This window comes from Gopherus flavomarginatus, chromosome 3 (genome assembly GCF_025201925.1).
Source record: "Gopherus flavomarginatus isolate rGopFla2 chromosome 3, rGopFla2.mat.asm, whole genome shotgun sequence".
Taxonomy (NCBI): Eukaryota; Metazoa; Chordata; order Testudines; family Testudinidae; genus Gopherus; species Gopherus flavomarginatus.
This window is the reverse complement of record NC_066619.1, coordinates 201,035,471-201,056,400: the sequence shown is the minus strand read 5'-3', so window position 1 is coordinate 201,056,400 and position 20,930 is coordinate 201,035,471. Positions and strand designations below refer to the sequence as shown.

At 41.0% G+C, this 20,930-nt stretch overlaps 1 protein-coding gene and 2 long non-coding RNA genes across 10 annotated transcripts in view; 1 reads left to right on the top strand and 2 right to left on the bottom strand.

The window, feature by feature from the left end:
• SH3D19 (SH3 domain containing 19) overlaps window positions 1-20,930 on the top strand; it is a 169,272-nt gene that overhangs the window by 136,411 nt on the left and 11,931 nt on the right. For 6 of the 8 annotated variants that reach the window (XR_007773446.1, XM_050946256.1, XM_050946250.1 and 3 more), the window contains 8 exons: window positions 735-842; window positions 4,885-4,997; window positions 8,258-8,316; window positions 13,553-13,817; window positions 14,428-14,496; window positions 14,686-14,826; window positions 17,289-17,361; window positions 17,774-17,904. Coding sequence is in view for 7 of the 8 variants with exons in the window: in XM_050946256.1 (XP_050802213.1) it covers window positions 735-842; window positions 4,885-4,997; window positions 8,258-8,316; window positions 13,553-13,817; window positions 14,428-14,496; window positions 14,686-14,826; window positions 17,289-17,361; window positions 17,774-17,904 (959 nt within the window). In the remaining variant the exon portion in view is untranslated. The remainder of the gene's footprint in view (window positions 1-734; window positions 843-4,884; window positions 4,998-8,257; window positions 8,317-13,552; window positions 13,818-14,427; window positions 14,497-14,685; window positions 14,827-17,288; window positions 17,362-17,773; window positions 17,905-20,930) is intronic. The other 2 variants (XM_050946251.1, XM_050946252.1) reach the window with 2 other exon arrangements.
• LOC127047878 (uncharacterized) lies at window positions 1,290-4,949 on the bottom strand. The gene is made up of 4 exons (XR_007773506.1): window positions 4,867-4,949; window positions 3,282-3,372; window positions 1,840-1,981; window positions 1,290-1,404 (listed from the first exon to the last, which is right to left on the bottom strand). It is a non-coding gene; the product is annotated as an uncharacterized LOC127047878 (long non-coding RNA).
• The window catches only part of LOC127047869 (uncharacterized), a 33,311-nt gene continuing 24,367 nt past the window's right edge, over window positions 11,987-20,930 (bottom strand). Inside the window, exons 3-4 of the long non-coding RNA XR_007773495.1 lie at window positions 14,679-14,808; window positions 11,987-12,117 (exon numbers count right to left, since the gene is read on the bottom strand). This is a non-coding gene — a long non-coding RNA (uncharacterized LOC127047869). The remainder of the gene's footprint in view (window positions 12,118-14,678; window positions 14,809-20,930) is intronic.

The window sequence follows — 20,930 nt, the reverse complement described above, 5'->3', positions numbered from 1 at the left end:
TTAAGAGATGGAGGGGGCACCAAAAGGACTTTGTAACCAGAGCCTAATATTTGCAATGGAATATGTTGCTTGTTTTCGGTAGGTCTTTTATCTTCTGTGTAATGACTTAACTCTTTTACAGATACATTCACAGCTATGTATGCATATCAGAGCAACTGCTTTGGAACATGTTTCCCTAAAGCTGTACTGATTTCCCAAATCATTGTTATCTAGAGGAGCGTTTGCTGTTGGACTATGATTTGAATAGTCCTGGAAAGCATCTAGAACAGGGGTTCTCAAACTGGGGATCGGGAACCCTCAGGGGTCTCGAGGTTATTACATGGAGGGTCGCAAGCTGTTAGCCCCCACCCCAAACCCTGCTTTGCATCCAGCATTTATAATGGTGTTAAATATATAAACAAGTGTTTTTAATTTATAAGGGGGGGTCACACTCAGAGGCTTGCTATGTGAAAGGGGTCACCAGTACAATAGTCTGAGAACCACTGATCTAGAACATGGTTTAAGTTAACTCATTTTTGAATCTCTTCTTAGTGCACATTTAGAAAAAAAGTACATTATTTACTAAGGGCCGAGTAATCTGCTTTCATTAGCTCTATATTTATTGTCTCTCAGTACTGAGATGGTGATTTTTTCCCTTAGTCATGAAGTATACAAGTTGGTTAATAATGAATGAAGTGTCTGTTAAGGTGTGTGTTTAACAAATATATGCTGAATAAGTTGTGTTTTTTTATCAGATCCCTTTCAATTCCCCTCCAAAAATGAGCCTGCAAAGGAACAGACAGTTCAACCAGCTATAGCACGAAAGCCTACTGTGATCAGAATCCCATCTAAACCAGGGAAATGTAAGTCCTTCACACTTTTTTTTATTTCTTATCTGAAGTTTTCAGATAGAGTTCAATAAAGAAATCATTTTATCAGAATTCACTACTGAAATACTGAACAAACTGCAGCTAGTTACATTAACAGTTAGAAAAATCTTAGCCAAAATAATTTCATCCGTCAATATTAAATAGTGAAGTCATGTTTACCTTTTCCTAGAAAACTATAATTAAAGAATAGTTTAATACAAAGGTACTAAATTTGTTTCTCTACCAAATGTAGACACTCCTATTGAAGCTCACACCTTTTGTATTAAACTGTTTGTTAGTTTTCTAGAAAGATGTAAACATGACTTCATTGCTTAATATTGATAGGGATGAAATCATTTTGTCTCTAAAATTGACAGCTGTTCAAGTACTGGCATTTTGCTGGTGTTTTTAGAAATTAAAAAAAAAATAGCACCACAAACCTTGGATATCAAATGTGGCGTTATGGTCCCATCTTGACTATTAACCACAATATCTTCCATCTCCCAGCCCACGCCACCAAGAGCTGGCACTGATTAGCTCTCACAAAGCTGGAAAGCTGCAGAGGAGAAGCATTAGATGTCTTGATGTTGAAATCTTCAATCTATTGAGTGCTTTATTGCATGTTGCCAAGATTCAGATTTAGTAAACTACAAATTTTCACCCTGGGGTTGCTTCCCAAAACAGAGGAATCATCACATCCCTAGTAGATGCGCCCAAAAGTACATGCAAAAGAGAGAAATAACTCAAGAGGAGATTATTAAAAGCATCTCAAAACCCACATACCTCTACACTGTGTCAAATTTGTAGTAGCAGAGTGTCCTGCTGGGAGTGTTTTACCCTCTCTTTACATTTACATCACTACTTCCAGAACAGTGTTTAATTTGCCACTGAAACTCTAGCTTTTTAGGTAAGAAGTACGGTGGAAATAGTTAGAAAAATACAGACAAAAGTTGTGTAAAAAAAAAAAATCTATATCAAAATTTGTAATAACCTTTTTGGTTTGCACAATCACATGTACCCTCAGCTGTAAGAGCCAGTCTAATGAAGGCAGATAGGTGTGTTCCTCCTTCCCAGTGTAATTCTCACGTCTCGATTGTTAATATGCATGTCCAGACAGATTTTTTTTTCTTTAGCTGCAAGACAAATAAGACAGTCTTTTGCTGCTCTCTAGTGGCAACAGAACTGCCCTCAAAGGGCTTAATCACGTTCTGTCAGTTGGTAGACGGGTGTGAAGAGCCACTCAGCGAGAGACTGCAACTGGGAAAGAGATGGAGGTAAAGGGGGAAAGTGGGGTTCACAGTAAGCAGAGTGGCCTCTGAAGCTCTTCAGATCCCAGAGTGGAGCCAATTATCCCTATTGTCAAATGCAAGCTGTTGCAAAGCCTAAGACTACGTCCACACTGTGAGCTAGGAGTATGATTTCCCCTGCTCATATACACATGTTCATGCTAGCTTTCCTTGAGTATATCCACGAGTATAAGTAGTAGTGTAGCTGCAGTAGCACAGGTAGCAATAGCAGAGGCATGACTTAGCCATCCCAAGTACAAACCCACCTGAAGCTGGTGAGTACGTACTCAGCATGGCTAAGCCATGCCTCTGCTGCCACTACCCATGCTATTGTGGCTATACTGACAAACACCCCTAGCTCATAGTGTAGATGTAGCCTTAGAGTCATAGAGCTTAAGGCTAAAAGGGACCACCAGATCATCCATTCTGACCAGGCCACCAGTGCTACTCAGCTACCCCTATGCCAAGCCCAACAACCAAATTTGGAACAAGGTATTACAGCCTTCAGGAGACTAAACTGTTATGTGCCACAGGGAAAGAACAGGAGGGACTGAGGAGCACCAATGTCAGAGAATTAATTTAGTGAGATAATACCCAGATAACCCTGGCAAATGACCTGTGCCCATATGCTGCAGAGAAAGGCAAACCCCTTTCCTCCCTCTCCCCAAGATTCCCGCCAGTGTGACCTGAGAAAAAATTCCTTCCTGACCTCACATATGATGATCAATTAGACTTTGAGCATGTGAACAAGGACCAGCGAGCCATGCTCCCGGAAGAGAGAATTCTCAGTATCGCCTCAGAGCCCACCCTTTCCAGTGACCCATCTCCAGCCGTGGTCATTCCTGATGCTTCAGAAGGAGACAAATAAATCCAAACAAACCCTAGGTTGTCATGGGTTTCAATCTGACTCAGTTGTAGCTACACAGGGCCTTGTTGTCGTAAGGAGATTGGGCTGGACTAAACCTCGTTGTAGTGTCCTGCCACCAGAAAAGATCAGGCAGGAGTGATTAAAGGTGACCTCAGCCCCACTTGCTATGGAGGGAGATGGCTCCTGTAGAGAGCCAACATAGCACAGCAAATGAATAGCACTGTCCCAAAAAAAAAAGAAAAAAAAAAAAGGGAAAGGGCCAGGTGCTTAGGAACTTACTGATTCAGCATCTCCTTTCAGTAACTCCCAGTAACTGAGCTTCTGTGGAGGTCCAATTGGGAGTTAAAGTGGCTCTCCCCAAGTGTAAAACCTGAGAAGAAAGAGATATGAAACATCACCTGTCTTCTGATTTGGCAATATTGTTTGTGGAAGGGATGTGAGCAGAAAACTAGGCCATCTGTATCTGTATCAGGATTTGAAAGTGGTGTGTAAAAATAAATCTCTAATGCTCTTTTTAAATCAGGAATGTTAAGAAGAGATTTTTCTCTTGCAGTTAATCCTTTTTTTAGGCCCCATCACACTGACTTAGATAAGCAAGAAAGCTTAATTAACTTAGCTCTTCTTGGCTCAGTCTCCAAATACTCAGTGTCTAAGGCAGTGATTCTCAAAGTCGGTCTGCCGCGTGTTCAGGGAAAACCTCTGGCGGGCTGGGCCGGTTTACCTGCTGCATCCACAGGTTCAGCCGACTGCGGCTTCCACTGGCCGTGGTTCACCGTTCCAGGCCAATGGGGGCTGTGGGAAGCGGCGTGGGCCGAGGGATGTGCTGGCAGCCCCCATTGGCTTGGAACGGTGAACTGTGGCCAATGGGAGCCGCGATCGGCCGAACCTGCGGACGTGGCAGGTAAACAAACTGGCCCGGGCAGCCAGGAGATTTCCCTGTACAAGCAGCGGACCGACTTTGAGAACCACTGGTCTAAGGGATGGATTCACCTTTGGGTTTTTTGTTTGTTTTTTTTTTAATTCCAATCCAGACTTTCAGGTCATTGAGATACAATTAAATGTTCTATGCTAAATAAAATAACCCCACATTCTCTCCTAAGAGCTCCTTTCATGCAGTGAGCAGCTGATTCATAAGGTAAGACTCTAGGCCTTCATTTGGATGGTAACTTTTCACTTGGTCTTTTTAAAAATAATTTTAAAAGATTTTAAATGTTTAGACTGTCTAGGCTGACAATAAGCATTTTTTACATAGTTCTGATAATGGGTAGAAGCCCAGCAGGTTTAAAGAAGTGCCTCAAACTTTGTTGAGTGCATCATTTGAATACACAAATACCCTGTAAAATAGATTGAAAAATGTCCCAGTCCGTACAGACGCATTACGGATAAGTATATTGGCAGAATTTATGCAAACATTTCACAGATTTCAGTCAGAGAGTGCATTTAAAGCCAATGGTGTGAACACATTAAATTCTTTTTAGTGGCTTTTATTGATGGACTAGAGATGAACCCCTCCAACCATACCTGCCTCTCTTCACTCCTGCTCTCTCTTTTCTACCACACTAGACTCTGTCCAGACTGCCCTAACCTCACTGTACTTGAACAGCTGAGGAAAAAGCCAGTGTCTTTGGATTTAAAGGAAGATTGGTTACGCAGTAAGGAAAGTACTCCTACAATGTTCTGCAAAATGGGGATGTGTCCTATGCACGTCCTCAGTATTTTCCAGCACTCCTGCTCATATCCTACCTGCACAGGCTAAAGGAGTTTTTGTGTTCACAAAGAGGTGTTGGGGGATCCATTTTGATTGTTAATATCTATGGTTTTTTACACTCCCTTTTGGTCCCTACAAAGAACTTATTAGATTTACAATTTAATACTTCTCCAGCTTTAAATGAAGTTCCACATATCCCTCCACCTCTTCCTGCTGAAAAACCAATTGGGAACACCTCTGGGATTCTTGCTGGAAAGCCTAGTAATGCGAAACAAACAAGAAAAAGGGTAAGTTGTATCTGTAATACATCCTTTTGGTTAGCAAAGCAAACAGTCTCTTGTAACAAATTGCTCATTGTGAAATAAGTCATTTGGGGGGCGAGGATGTTACAATTATAAGGCATTTCATATGTTTTTCTTCCATATTTTATTTTTTAATCAGGCTACATCATTTAGGTTGTTGTCAGTGCTGGAAAACACTTGGTTAATTTATATTTACACTTTGTTATGCTTTGATCATGTTTATCTTTTGTTTTCTGTACTTTAGTAGTTGTAGTCATGCTCCCTGGGGTAAACTGTCAAAGTCTTGCAGAGGGCATTAAACTGATAGGACTGACATGGCCAAATTCCCACACAACCCTCTGAAAGTGCATCCTCTGTCTTCAGAAAGGAGGCACCTCTCTGTCTGTATGCCAGTCTGAGAGGAAAAAAATTGTTTCCGATGATAAAGAGGAACTTGACAGCACCCTTTTCTCACTTCTGGCTGCATTATATAGACATTTTCCACTAGTTTATCCAGAGCCTGAGAACAATAGTTTATTCTCAAATGCATCTTCTCTACTTTCCACTCATGATCGGTGACGTGCTAGTAGCAGGAGATACTAGTACGTCCCACAAAGTTGTGGAAATGGGGATTCTGCCCACCCCACGAGCTGTGACCCCTTTCACTCAGATTTATTTGAGAAAAACTTTTTGAAAATTCAGGGGAAAAAAGTCTAAATCTAGAGTCTTGGTGGCAAAAATGGAAGAGAAATCAGCTAAAACAACAAGCAGAAGAGAGATGAAACCAAAAGGCCCATATGAACACTTTCCTGAACAAGAAACAGTGGACAGAGCATCATCAGGCATGGAATTCCTGCACCCCTGTGAATGACTGCAAAGCATTGTAGGCCATTATAGCAAAGACACAAACCCTCAAATTACAGAGATTTCTTTAGCACTGAGTAATCTGTCAAAGGACATGGCTTAGAAAGGCAAAATAAAAAGCAATGTCTTGCCTTCTCTTCCCCTTGCTTTGATTCTCTTCTCCATTGTCATAGATTCAGAAGTTTCTTATCCGCTCTCTTCCTCTAACCCCTCCACTTGCCTGAGAGACTCCATCCCATCTCCTGATTTCCTTCATGCCTACTCTCATCCTCTCCCTTATTCTTCTCCTTAACCTCTCAATCGCTTCTGAATATTTCCCTTCACAATACAAACATGGTTTAGTCTCTCCTCTCTTAAAAAAACAACCCTTGCTTGATCCCTCTTGCCTCTCCAATTACTGCCCCGCTTCTCCCTTTCATCTCTAAGATCACTGAATGCACTGCTGACAATCACAGTCTGGAGCTCCTCTCTCCCAGTTCCTGCCTAGACTCTCTCCAATCCAGCTTCCATGCCTTGCACTCCACTGAAACTGCTCTCACCAAAGTTTCTAAACACTTCTTCCTAGTCAAGGCTCAAAACCGCTACTCCATCCTCATCCTTCTTGACCTACCAGCCACCTTCAACACAGTGGACCAAGCTCTTCTTGATAATTTGTTCTCACTTGTCTCCTGTGACTTGGTCTTTTCTTAATTGCGCCTTCAGTGGATCACCCCTCTGGCTTTCCATGAGGGCTCCACGGGGCTCTGTTCTTGGTTTCCTTCTCTTCTCCCTTTATACCTTATTTCTGGGTAATCTCATCCACCAACACAAATTCAGCTACCATTTCTATGCTGACAACTCACAGAGCTACCTCTCTACTCCAGATCTGTCTCCTTCTGTCCAAACTAAAATCTTGGCCTGTCTCTCTGACATCTCCTCATGGATGTCTAGTTGCCAAGCTCAATATGGCTAAAACAGAGCTGTTAATCTCCTCCCACCCAAGCCCCCTTTCTTGATCACTGTGGGTAATACCACTATCCCGCCTGTCACTCAGGCCCATAACTTCGGTAGTCATCTTCAGCTCAGACCTCCTCTGAGGTGCTCACATCCAGGCTATGTCTAAGTCTTGCAGATCCTTTCTGCATAACGTCTCTAAGATATGGCCTTTCATATTCATCCACACAGCTAAAACTCTTGTCCAGGCTCTCACCATTTCACATCTTAATTGCTGCAACATCCTTTTTTCTGGCTTTGACAAATACAGTCTTGCACTGCTCATATCCATTGAGAATGCTACTGCAAAATCACTTTCCTAGCCCATTGCTTTGACTGTGTCATCCCTCTCTTTGCATCCCTCCTCAGGCACCCCTTCTCTATCCTGTCAAATCTAAGCTACTTGTCTCATTTTCAAGGCCCTTCACCACCTATCCCCACCCTAACTATCTTTCATTACCCTACTTATCTTTCATTCAGTATTAAAAAGTCAACTCCTGCCTTAAATCAGGCCATGATGCTAGCCTCCAGCCATTTGATAAATTTTCAAACAAGTACCTTTGTGCTTCTCTTATGCTGCCCCTCACACTTTGCAGTAGCTACCCATAAACACCTGCAAAACTAACTCATTATCCTCCTTCAAATTCCTCCTTGAAACTCATTTGCCGTGATGTCTACAAAAAACTTGACAACCGTTAGGCTGACCATCATGTTGACCAATATTAATAGACTAATTGTTTTCTTGTATTCCCCCATTTGTCTGCATCCCTCTCTTCTCTGTTGTCTTACACTTAGACTGTAAGGACTTTAGGGCAGAGACTATGTCTTTATTATGTGTTTATAAAACACCTAGGACAATGGGGTCCTGGTCCATGACTAGGGGTCCTACCACACTATGGTAATACCAATAATTATTCATAAGAAAAGATGTTCACCACCATGGGTGACATGATTGCCCAATTAGCTGCATGACACAGAGAGCCATTGTCTGAAAGAGAATGTAGAAGAGTCAAGTAACTGCAAGAGACAACACAATTCTGATCTAGTCCATCCCCTGCCAGTGCAGGTTTCTTCCATACAATATTATTTCTAGTGCATTGTTCAGTCTACTTTTTATATGTCCGCAGAGACGGTGCTCCCACCACATTTTTTGAGAGAGTAATATTATCCCTCAAGCTAAGAGTTATCATATTTACAATTATCCTGCTATTCAGCCTAAATTTTCCCCTTCTTAAATTCATCCCATGGCTCCAATTAATATATTCTTATACAGCATTGCCCTAAAAAGTTCCTCTTGATGGACTTCCTTTGGCCTCTGATTTGAAGTTCTTCTCTGTTAAGTATAATTTAAATAAGAAAGGTATCTTTTTAAACAGTAACCTGTTACTATCTCTTACATTAACTAAAATCGCATTTTTGTGTTCTTGTAGGAATCTGAACATTCAGATCCAACAGGTACTTCTTGGACAGAGCCTGTGCTGCCCCCTAGGTGAGTAGAATTTCTAAGTAACAATTTCAGATTAGCTACTGGGTTGGTTTGCTTAGTCGGTCTAGTATGCATACTTATCAACTGTATATTGTTAAGACAGTAGGCTTGTGTAAGTTGTGCTTTTGATATAATCACTAATAATTAGGCATGCACCAATAGCCAACTAATGTACAACACATTGTGGCTAATTGGTATGGTGGAAAAGGGAAGTCTTTAGAAAGATTGCAACTCAGCTCTTCTCTTATTGTTTGACTGCCACTCTGTTCTCTCAGCTTTAGCCCCTTCGCCCATAACTGAAAGCAGATAGAGCTGGAGACCATCCTCTCCTCTACAGAAAAGACCATCAACAGCTATCAAAGGGACACTATTAAGGGCCCAAAAGCAAGCTATTCCGATGGGTAGGAAAGATAGAAACTGTGGCAAAAGACCACCTTGGCTTAACCACGAGATCTTGCATGACCTACAAAATAAAAAGGAGTCATATAAAAAATGGAAACTAGGTCAGATTACAAAGGATGAATATAGGCAAACAACACAGGAATGCAGGGGCAAGATTAGAAAGGCAAAGGCACAAAATGAACTCAAACTAGCTATGGGAATAAAGGGAAACAAGAAGACTTTTTATCAATAGATTAGAAGCAAGAGGAAGACCAAGGACAGGGTAGGCCCAGTGCTCAGTGAGGAGGGAGAAACAGTAACAGGAAACTTGGAAATGGCAGAGATGCTTAATGACTTCTTTGTTTCGGTCTTCACTGAGAAGTCTGGAGGAATGTCTAACATAGTGAATGCTTATGGGAAAGGGGTAGGTTTAGAAGATAAAATAAAAAAAGAGAAAGTTAGAAAAGTTAGATGCCTGCAAGTCACCAGGGCCTGATGAAATGCATCCTAGAATACTCAAGGAGTTAATAGAGGAGGTATCTGAGCCTCTAGCTATTATCTTTGGAAAGTCATGGGTGACGGGAGAGATTCCAGAAGACTGGAAAAGGGCAAATATATAGTGCCCATCTATAAAAAGGGAAATAAAAACAACCCAGGAAACTACAGATCAGTTAGTTTAACTTCTGTGCCAGGGAAGATAATGGAGCAAGAAATTAAGGAAATCATCTGCAAACACTTGGAAGGTGGTAAGGTGATAGGGAATAGCCAGCATGGATTTGTAAAGAACAAATCGTGTCAATCTAATCTGATAGCTTTCTTTGATAGGATAACGAGTCTTGTGGATAAGGGAGAAGCGGTGGATGTGGTATACTTAGACTTTAGTAAGGCATTTGATACAGTCTCGCATGATATTCTTATCAATAAACTAGGCACATACAATTTAGATGGGGCTACTATAAGGTGGGTCCGTAACTGGCTGGATAACGATACTCAGAGAGTAGTTATTAATGGCTCCCAATCCTGCTGGAAAGGTATAACAAGTGGGGTTCCGCAGGGGTCTGTTTTGGGACCGGCTCTGTTCAATATCTTCATCAATGACTTAGATGTTGGCATAGAAAGTACGCTTATTAAGTTTGCAGATGATACCAAACTGGGAGGGATTGCAACTGCTTTGGAGGACAGGGTCAAAATTCAAAACAATCTGGACAAATTGGAGAAATGGTCTGAGGTAAACTGGATGAAGTTCAATAAAGACAAATGCAAAGTGCTCTAGTTAGGAAGGAACAATCAGTTTCACACATACAGAATGGGAAGAGACTGTCTAGGAAGGAGTATGGCAGAAAGAGATCTAGGGGTCATAGTGGACCACAAGCTAAATATGAGTCAACAGTGTGTTACTGTTGCAAAAAAAGCAAACGTAATTCTGGGATGCATTAACAGGTGTGTTGTAAACAAGACACGAGAAGTCATTCTTCCACTCTACTCTGCGCTGGTTAGGCCTCAACTGGAGTATTGTGTCCAGTTCTGGGCGCCGCATTTCAAGAAAGATGTGGAGAAATTGGAGAGGGTCCAGAGAAGAGCAACAAGAATGATTAAAGGTCTTCAGAACATGACCTATGAAGGAAGGCTGAAAGAACTGGGTTTATTTAGTTTGGAAAAGAGAAGACTGAGAGGGGACATGATAGCAGTTTTCAGGTATCTAAAAGGGTGTCATCAGGAGGAGGGAGAAAACTTGTTCACCTTAGCTTCTCATGATAGAACAAGAAGCAATGGGCTTAAACTGCAGCAAGGGAGATTTAGGTTGGACATTAGGAAAAAGTTCCTAACTGTCAGGGTAGTTAAACACTGGAATAAATTGTCTAGGGAGGTTGTGGAATCTCCATCTCTGGAGATATTTAAGAGTAGGTTAGATAAATGTCTATCAGGGATGGTCTAGACAGTATTTGGTCCTGCCATGAGGGCAGGGGACTGGACTCGATGACCTCTCGAGGTCCCTTCCAGTCCTAGAGTCTATGAATCTATGAGTCTTCACTTGCTCTTGTGGTTGGGGTTGGGCTGTGGGAGCAAAGAGGTGGCAGTTGCCCTTCTAGGAATTGTTGCTGAAGAGGAAAGGTGCCAGGTCAGTGGTCATTCTGAAGCTCTAGATGTGTTATGTACAGCAGTGGTTCTCAAAGCCCATCCACTGCTTGTTCAGGGAAAGCTCTGGCAGGCCGGGTCTTTTTGTTTACCTGCCGCATCCGCAGGTTCAGCCAATCGCGGCTCCTACTGGCTGCAGTTCGCTGCTCCAGGCCAATGGGGGCTGCAGGAAGTGGCACGGCCCAAGGGATGTGCTGGCCACTGCTTCGCACAGACCCCCATTGGCCTGGAGTGGCAAACTGCGGCCAGTGGGAGCCGCAATTGGCTGAACCTGCAGACATGGCAGGTAAACAAACCCACCTGGCCTGCCAGAGCTTTCCCTGAACAAGCGGTGGATGGGCTTTGAGAACCACTGCTGTACAGTACCTCCACAGTTTGCTTACTCTTCAGTCCCGAGACCCTAGTGGAACTGTGGGAGGAATGACAGCCTCCCTAACCCCTTCAGCAACAGGAAGAGGAGTAGCACTCACAGGCAAAAAGAAGTTGGTCAGCCCTGGACCAGGGCTCCACTGACTGTCAGGGGCAGGATGGTGAGTGGTAGAAGATCTGCTGATAAGCCCAGGCCACCTAGGCACTGATATCTATGTATGGATTTTATAGCTGGTTGTGTACCAAAGCACAAAGTTTTACTGTGTCACCCTCTCTCCCTTCCTATATCAGGAGGCTTGAGCTGATCCTGGAACTGAATTTACTCTGCTTACGATATCATGACAATAAAGCTCTATTTCTGTTATTGACGTTTAAGTGCATCTCCTAATGTTAGAGTGATTATAAGAAGAGTTGCCTTGAGAGCAAATGAGATGACTCATTGTTTCTCTTTATATGTGTATCACTTTTTGCCTTTATTTAGTTTTAGATCACTCTTGACCTCTCCCTTATGTTCTCCGTGAACCCAATAGATAGAAATTCTGTCCCCTCCCTTTCTGCTCAAGTTCAGAGAAGACCTATGATTAATAACAACCCTGTGATTTTCCAGACATGAGATCTCTTAGGCTGATATTTGATAATATCTCATCACAAAAAGTGGGCTGAGAATCTGGTTATTTTTGTGGTTCAGTTTTTGAACAGTCCTAATTGTGTTTTTGTCATTTTAGTTTAAAATGTTTATTTGTGGAAGGTTAGGGATTGGGGGAGGAACTGAACAGAGATGAAAAGATTTCTCTCATTCTTTTTATTTTTTTTTTTAACAGAAGTGAGTTGAAGGGGGCCATAGGAACATTAATTGGTGCTGAAATGATAGCTGGGTTTTTGAAGAACAAGAACAGGGAGGTGAAGGTCCAAGAAATTCTGAAAAAAGAGAGAGAGGGTTAGAATGAATATATTCAAAATAGTTGAGAAAAGATGTATATAACCATTTTCCTACTATGTTCACTTACTCTTTTAGAAGACTTTTTTTCATAATGGAACGGTATCTGGCATAAATCCTCACAAAACTGTGTATTGACTAGAGCCCATACTGTAATAGCGATAAGGAACATGTGGAGGGTGCATTGATGAGCTTATTAATACTCTTCTCAAGTGGTTGAAGGCACTTGCTGAAAACACCAGACACGCAGGCCAAAAGCCTATTAATACATAACTTGTGGTGGCTTATTGTTATTACGACCTTTTGAGAACTCATGCTTGTGAATACTTGTTTGCGTTGAACTAATGAACCTCTTATAAAATGCCAGAGTAAATTGTAGAGGAAACATGTAATATTGTGGTGTTTCTAATATCTGGGTCACTATATTCAAGATTGCATAAAGATTTCTCCATTATTTAAAAACAAAATCCTGTTTTTGGACAGTGTTAGTACCTATCCAGTTAGGGATACAAAACTGAAATTTGACAGGAAAGCAGTCCTTATTTAGAAGAGAGGTATCTTTTGAGTACACAAGTTATTGATTTGGTCACATTCTTAGCCTTTGAAAATCACATTCCGTGAATACACAGTACAGGCAGCACCATTTTTTTTAGCTCTTTTTGACCAGTGTTTGTAGTGGTACATTTTCAAGTGTACAAGTTACTTAGGTGTCTGAATCCTGTAGACATTCAATGGGACTTAGGATCCTAAGTCTCTTGGCACTTTTGAAAATTTATACTTAGAACTTAACCAGGAGGCCTGGACATTCTGAATGTAGCTTTCTGTACAGAATAATCTCATTTCACAAAAGTGGCAAATGGTTCTATTAATCTGATGATGCCTGTTATCCAAAGTAGGGTCTTGTCCCATCAGTTTAGCTGGTGGCATGATTGAGTTCGCACGACAGGATGTTTCAGATAAGTGAGATCCTAAGAAATTAGTCAGATTGATTTCCTAAATCCAGGTGAACCAGCAGTGTTCAACAAGTCTTCAGCTAAAGCACTTCATTCAAAGCACTTCCACTCTGGACAAAGCTTTTTAATGGTAGGTGGCCTGGCTGAAGTCTTACCTAGTTAGAGGGCCCTAGGGAAACCAGCCAGCCAGCTCCCTGTAATTGGAACTGGCCAGCAAGATTTGAAATCTGCAGTCAAGGAACCCTACTGAGAAGGCTTCCTTGATTATTCAATTCCCTCAATTATCCAAAGGTTTCAGGTATTTCCAGAGAGCTTCAAATAATCCAAATTCCACTTTATTGTTCTTCCTGTTTTAATTAATCTTATTTCCCTATTGAATTCTGTGTGGCTGTCTCAGAGATTACTGGGGGTATATATGCTCGTTTAAAATGCACACTTCTTTGATCATTCAACCAATCTCTAGGTCTGTGGATGGAAAAATTGTACCAGCTCGACTGCCTCCACCTAAAGGCATTCCTGGAAGGCCACCTCCACCAAAACACTTTGGAACCAAGACCTCTTCCCAAAAGGACCCTTTTTGCCGATCCTCGTCTGACCTGACACTCCATAAAAGACATGACATGTTTGGAATGGGAGTCAAGAGAGCAAAGAGTCAAGTTTTAAAAAATCAAGACCCAGCATTACCACCTCGACCTAAACCAGGGCACACTCTCTACAATAAATACATGGTGAGAGTGGAGATATTGTGCCTGGCTTTTGCATATAGGATAGAGCTGTTTCCAGTACAGAGTATAAGGTGCTTTATTGTGAGGGAGGAGTCTGCTGCTCTTCACCTTCAGCATATTTCCATGGGGGGGTGTTAGTTTTTATGTCTGTCTGTCTATGTATCTATCAATAAATAATAGCTCTGCCTCCATCCTGACCTTCTCCACAGCCTTTGGGTGTCTTGTGAATGAACCTAGGGTGCTAGGAGGAAATGGAAGCTACACTGTGGGGTGAGCAAGGACTGAGATAAGGGAAAGGTCTCTTGTCCCTTTTGTGCACCCTTAAACTCTGACTTACATTGTATAGATGATATTTTTCAAAGGCACAAATGGCAGTTAAGTTGTAAATACCCATTTTCTTTAATAATAATAATAATAATATAATAAAACCTTTGAAAATGTCTTCCTAAATTGTTTGTCCAGTGGCCAAAACACATAGGAGGGAAAGATGGATGTATCTATATTACATTGCATCACTGTACAGGCTCTTGTGTTCATGCAGCATGAATTTCAGGTGTTTAGAGTGTGCGAGTTCATTTAGTTTGTGAGTAATTTGTCTGGATTTCTATTTAAGCTGCCTGTGCCTCATGGAATTGTCAAGGAAGATTTCTCTTCTAGAAACCCTGGAGAACTCAGCTGCAAGGTAAAAGAAATTCTCTCTCCCTCTGTCTCTCTCTCTCTCTCTTTCTCTCTCTGCAGGTACACACTAAATCATTAGTTTTTTATTATGTTAAAGCATCAACTGCTTTACGCTTTAAAGGTTACACTCTAAAAAATGTAATATTGGTTTATTAAATCTCTTGGTTTCAAAAAATGTTACCGTACCTTAAAGCATGGGGATGTTCTTGTGCTGCTGGAGCAGATTGACAGCAATTACTTCAAGTGCCAAAAGGGAGGGAAAACCGGCAAAGTGCACTTGTCTCATATGAAGATAATCACCCGCCTAGATGAGCGTCTGAAAAGCAAGCAAAAGGTAAACATTAAGAATTCATTAAATCTTTTTAGATGGTAAACTCATCTGTGCAGGGATTGTGCCTTGCTATGCATTTGTACAGTGCTTAGCACGTTTCAGGGCCCAACTGTGGTAAAATGATTAATAATAAGAATAGCAACTCCAAGCTCTCAGCAGCACATTGATTTTATCAAACGTGTGCATTTCTTATTTAATACATATTAAGAATACATTTATTCTTAATAGGACTATAACAGTGTTTAAAAGAGAACTGGATAAATTCTAGGAGGTTAAGTCCATTAAGGGCTATTAGCCATGAAGGGTAAGGAATGGTGTCCCTTAGACTCTTTTTGTCAGAAGGTGGAGATGGATGGCAGGAGAGAGATCACTTGATCATTACCTGTTAGGTTCACTCCCTCTGGGGCACCTGGCATTGGCCACGGTCTGAAGACAGGATACTGGGCTAGATGGACCTTTGGTCTGACCCAGTACGGCTGTTCTTATGTTATGTTCCAGTACATTGTAATTCACATTGCTCAGTTTTTGCACTGTGTTCATGTTATGTACTCTTTGTATTGCATTGAATTACATTCAGACAAAGCAATTATTCATCAGCCCTCACTTCATCAGCCAAGGCAGCGAGTTAAAATCCTTCTACCAGCGGGTGGGAGGTAGATTAATATGCAGTTTTTGTGATATTTCCCCTATAAACTTACTCCAATCTACTCAGAAAAGCCAGTCTCCCGACATTTTTGGATCATCAGCTGAGTCAGTGCTCTCTCTCTCTGTTGCGATACCCCCTACTATGGAATCTCCCCTGTACCCCAGCCATGCTCTTCCAAGGCACACTCCACGCAACTTCTATATATGCACATCCCTCCAGCAATGTACTGCTCCTTAACTAGTGAACCACTGATGGGTTACTAGCCGATGATCTCACTCTGATGAATCACAGGTGGGCTGAGGTGGTCTCAGTTTGCAATCCATGGTTAGATCACTATGAGGACCTGCACTGCAGGGGTGGAGGTATGACTGGGAGGGTATTTCTGAGTAGGCAGGGCTAATGTGGGGCGCATTGCTGAAAGGGCAGAATGGGGGCTCTCAGCTGGTGGACTAAAGTTTGCCAGCTTTGAATGCTGGAGGTCAGACTGTCACAATGGCTCCTTCTGGCCTTAAAATCTATGAAATTTATGAATGAATTTTTGATAGCCCACTCTAATTGGTTTAGGGCTGATTTAGTGTGGACTTAAGGGCGAACCTTAAAATAGTTGAGAGTGACTAGTATGGGGACACTCAATCACTGGTGCTTCAATTGGTGCAATACAAGCAACTGAAGCGCAACTAGCTGAATGCTGTACTGTAGACAAGCCCTGAGAAAATAAGTCAGAATGACTTCTGCTGACCCTGATTCAAGCGCCTAGGGGTGCTTAGCCAATCAGGAAACCAGCAGGAATATCATATGACTACAGCTATTTGACTTTAACCATGCAGCCAATCCCAGCTCAAAATTCACCAGAGTTTCAAAATGCATGAAAACATTTTGTCTGCCCTAGGGAAACTTCATTTATATGAACAGCTCTGAGCATAATTGATGCGATGTTTAATATGTGGACAGCTGATAGCCTATCTATACTAGGGCTCACAATGTTGCTAAAATTTGTTCAGCCAAACTGATGTTAGAAACAGTGAGAAATTTTTTTAGAAAATTTTCCTAGTATAGAAAAGGAACTAGTTAATATGAAAATGCACCCCCAGCTAAACCAAAATTTCACTGATATAATAATGTTCATGTGAAACATCACATGTTCACAGAATCTGCAAACTCAAAAAACTGCCAGTGTTGAAATTTAATATCTATGTTTAGTTTTACATTGAATATCATGCACAGCCCCAACCAAATCTTATCAGTAGAGTATCTTTACTTGTGCTACAATGTAGAAAAACCTCTAGATTAACACTTCATGAGCCAAATATGTTATGGAGATGACATAGCTGATGGCCAAAAACAAAAAGGGGGGGAAGATATAAGTGCCATCAACCAGCAAAGTCTGGTGTTCCTGGAAGAAGGAAAGTTACTGTGAGAGTCATTACTATGACAGAAAAGGTCTATAGAGGTTTTAAGGGGTATAAAGGCAGTACCATCAGAATAACATGGCAAAAGTCTCCAGATAGAGTGTGCTGCAGAACTCCAAAATTGTTGTAATGCAATCAGATAAGAGAGAGTGGATATGAATACACTGCATCAATTTTCCTCTCATTTACATTGGTTCTACATCCGGCTGACTGCATTCAATGGAATTACTTTTGATTTAAACCAGTATAAGTGAGAGAAGAATCAGGCCCATTTCTTTAAAGGTGGCAGTTTGGAATCATACATGCATGATAGAATTGTGTCCAAAACCAAAAATATCTTTCAGAATTAATAATAGAATGTTCATGTTAATATCTTTCATAATTTCTAAATTGCTTGTGTTTTTTGTAAGGATTCAAACAATATTCAGAGGGTTTCTGACAAAAGTGCTCCTCATGCTGTAGTGCTGCATGATTTTCCAGCAGGTGAGTGCACATAAATAATACTAATAAGTGTATAGTTTGACTAATAGTGTAAAATGTGCTTCCAAAGCAGAGAAGAAAATAGTCAAAACTTTTTGTCTGTTCTTTGGAACACAGGTTTAAAAGGGATGTAGCGTTTTGATTTTCACAGGAATTTGAAATGTGGTACAGTTGCAGAGCCCAAGTTGTTAAGTTTGGATCTAGACTTGCCCTGAACGTGTGGATGTTCTGATCCATGGTTTTAGCTCAGACCAATTTTGAGTTAAAGCTTACATGTCAAACCGTATACCTATGTTAATAAAGACTTTTTAAAACTGATTCAACTTTTGGGTATGGTATATATTTAATAAGCTTTTACTTAGAGAAATTCACTGCATTTGACACTGACTGTAACTGAAATTATGCTGTCTTACAGAGCATGCTGATGATTTGGACCTCCATTCTGGAGAGACTGTTTATCTTCTGGAGAAAATAGATAATGAGTGGTACAGAGGAAAACTCAGGAATCGCACAGGGATATTTCCTGCCAACTTCGTTGAAGTGATTGTATGTAGCCCATTTCCATTGAAATATAGCGTGTTCCACTCATGTTCATGATCAAGGCCTAATTTACCTTCTCTCCTGTGCATTTTATTCCACTTGTTATCCAGGTAAATTTTGTATCGGTGCACAGAAGAGAGATCAGTTTGTTTGTGTGATATTAGAAATCTACTTAATCTTGCAACTCTGCCCAACCATTATAGGTATGATTCTCATGTTAATTTAAAGTCAAGTGAGAGAATTGCAGCTGTTACTTAAGAAATGCTATAAATCACCCCAACCAGATTCTGTTCTGTTTCGTCTGGGCAAATTCCCATGGGAATTTCCCTGGTGTTACAGAGCAGATTATTTTAAACAGCTACACTTAAGCAAGAAGCTGCAATTAAGCTACACTTAAGCAAGAAGTCCCATCAAGGATTTGCATTCAATTATTTGAGTATTGGGATGCCTTCAACCCTCCCAAGATGTGCACCCTGATGTGGTATGCTGATATTGAAGTATGTTTTAAAAATTGCAGCAGACAAGTTTATTTTGGAAAAACAAAAACAAAACCTCTTGAATGATGCAAGTCACCAATAAAAAAGCTCCCAAAAGAAAACAAATTTAGAACTCCTAAAAGGAAGGGTCACTTTATACAATAAGGGTAATCAAACCAGTAGTGTGGAAGTATTGAGGAGATAACACCATGGCTGCAAATTTTTACAGGATAGCCTGCTCAGTGCGAAGAGACCTGGATAAGGGAATCTGAGACATGGGACCTAGCAGACACAGTTTTTCTAAGGACTTGTCTACACTTACAGCACTGAAGCAGCTGGGTCACCATGGCACTTAGTGAAAATGCTGCCTATGCCAACAAGAGAGCTTCTCCCATCAGCGAAGGTACTCCACTGCCCTAAGAGGTGGCAGTCATGTTGATGGGAGAAGACTTCTGTCGACATAGCGCTGTGTACACTGGGAGTTAGATGGGTATAACTATGTTGCTTCGGGGATTTTCCACACCACTCAGGCCTGGTCTAGACTAGATGTGATAAATCAACCTCTGCTGGATCAGTCGCTGCCCACCGATCCAGCAGGTAGTCTAGACAAGCCCTCAGAGGTGTAGTTATACCAACATAAGTTTGTAGTGTAGACCAGGGCCTACTGATAGTGGCATAGAAACTTCCACTTCATTTATGTATCTTTAGTCATCCGGTGGATAGTGTACTGATCAAGGAAGTCAAGAGATCTGGATTCCATTCCCAGCCCTGCCATTTCTGTGGGCTTATTTATGTGGACACTTAAGGTCAGATTTTAAACCAGTTTAGTTAAAATAGTGCCAAAGGCTTTGTGGACATGGTGATTTTGGTTTAGCTCAAGTCCATTAGGAATCAACTTTAGCTAGTCCAAAATGTTCATACAGTGTTCCACCATGTTCAGACAGTTTTTTACACTGGTTTAACTAAACGAGATTAACATCACACCTTAAGTTACACATGCACAACTTACTTTTGGAACTGCTGCTACATTAATAACTTTGGGTATTTTCTAACCATCGTGAGGGAGTTGTACACAAGAGACTCTGATTCTGTTTTTTAATGGTTTAGATTAGTGAGTTTTAATATGCTCAATACCATTACTGAATGATAAATATTGTCATAGCTGGGAATAGTGAGATGGGGCAGGGGTGTTACTCTCACACAGGACTAATATTGAGATTTGTGAGGTAAACAGGCTGCACCTTTCACCTTCTTGTTTCTAAGCAAACATTTTGTAATTCACAATTTGATTTCTATTGATGGCTAACTTTTAAAAACAAAGTTTTATTCTGTTTTAAAACAGTAGAGTGAACATCATGGGCCAAATGCAGCACTGGTGTAAACATACACAATCTTGTTTGAAACAAGATTATGTTGACATGAAATAGGTATCTTTTAGTTTGTGTCAGCGGGGTCTACTTGGAGCAGTTAGAGTACTCACGCTCCTCTAATTGTGGGGCCCTGTATAGACAAGCCCAAAGTCAGTGGAGCTGCGCCAGGCCTGCATTTGGCTCACTCTGTCAGACAATACTGGAATTGTTAGACAACATACTGTGGGATCCAGTAGCTAATAAATAAGGGGGAAATGAACCTAGGAACGTGTTCCTGAGCTGCTCCCATTTTAATTTTTTCTGTGTATTCAGGAATGATTCTTACATACTAATATTTAATTTTGAAAGTTTTATTTTATTTTTAAAAGGGAATTGAACATTTTTAGCACTAAAAATATTTTCTTTACAGTTTGGAAATTAACAAAAAAAAACGGTTGGGAAGAGAGAACACTTTATTAAAAAAAAAAACAGTTAACAGAGATAATCAGCTCATTGGGGCCAGAGATTCAGTACTGATACAAGGGCCAATTCTATCTCTATCTCATAATGTTAAGATGGATATCAGCATGAGGTCTAGGCATCAAATAATAATACTTAGCATCTATGGTACACTTCAAACATTATCCGAAAGTAAAGCATGGCCCAATCCAGCACCCACAGATGTTCAATGAAAAGACTCCCATTGATTAGTGAGGGACTTGGGTCAGGCCATCAGTGAGTAGTGACAGAACCAGGACTACAAACAAGGTCTTTAGACTCCCAATCTTATGTTTACTCCACTAGGCCATGCTGCGTATTTTGCAGCTCTCTTGTGTGACAAGAGATCAGATGACTGTGATTATATTTTTAAATAAAAACTTAAAACCATACACATGCAGGGTCCCTTAGTGCACAGCCTGCAGCTCCAAATGGGATAAGGAAGAGGGCTTTTGGTGACACTTAATCTCTTTTTGCATTCTGTCTTTGCATGCAGACTGAAGTACAATTTGAGACATGTTGGTTTATTTGGGGTACAGATGGCAAAATCTGGATGATCAAAGCCCGGAATGGATATTTCTAAATAGTAGAATTGCACTAGCAGATAATAGATTGCAATATCAATTATGAGCCTGGAGCCAAAAGCAACAGTGTGTAGTAGCATTCAATTCCATTTTCTGCCAGTCAACAAAGAGGACTATTGCTATTA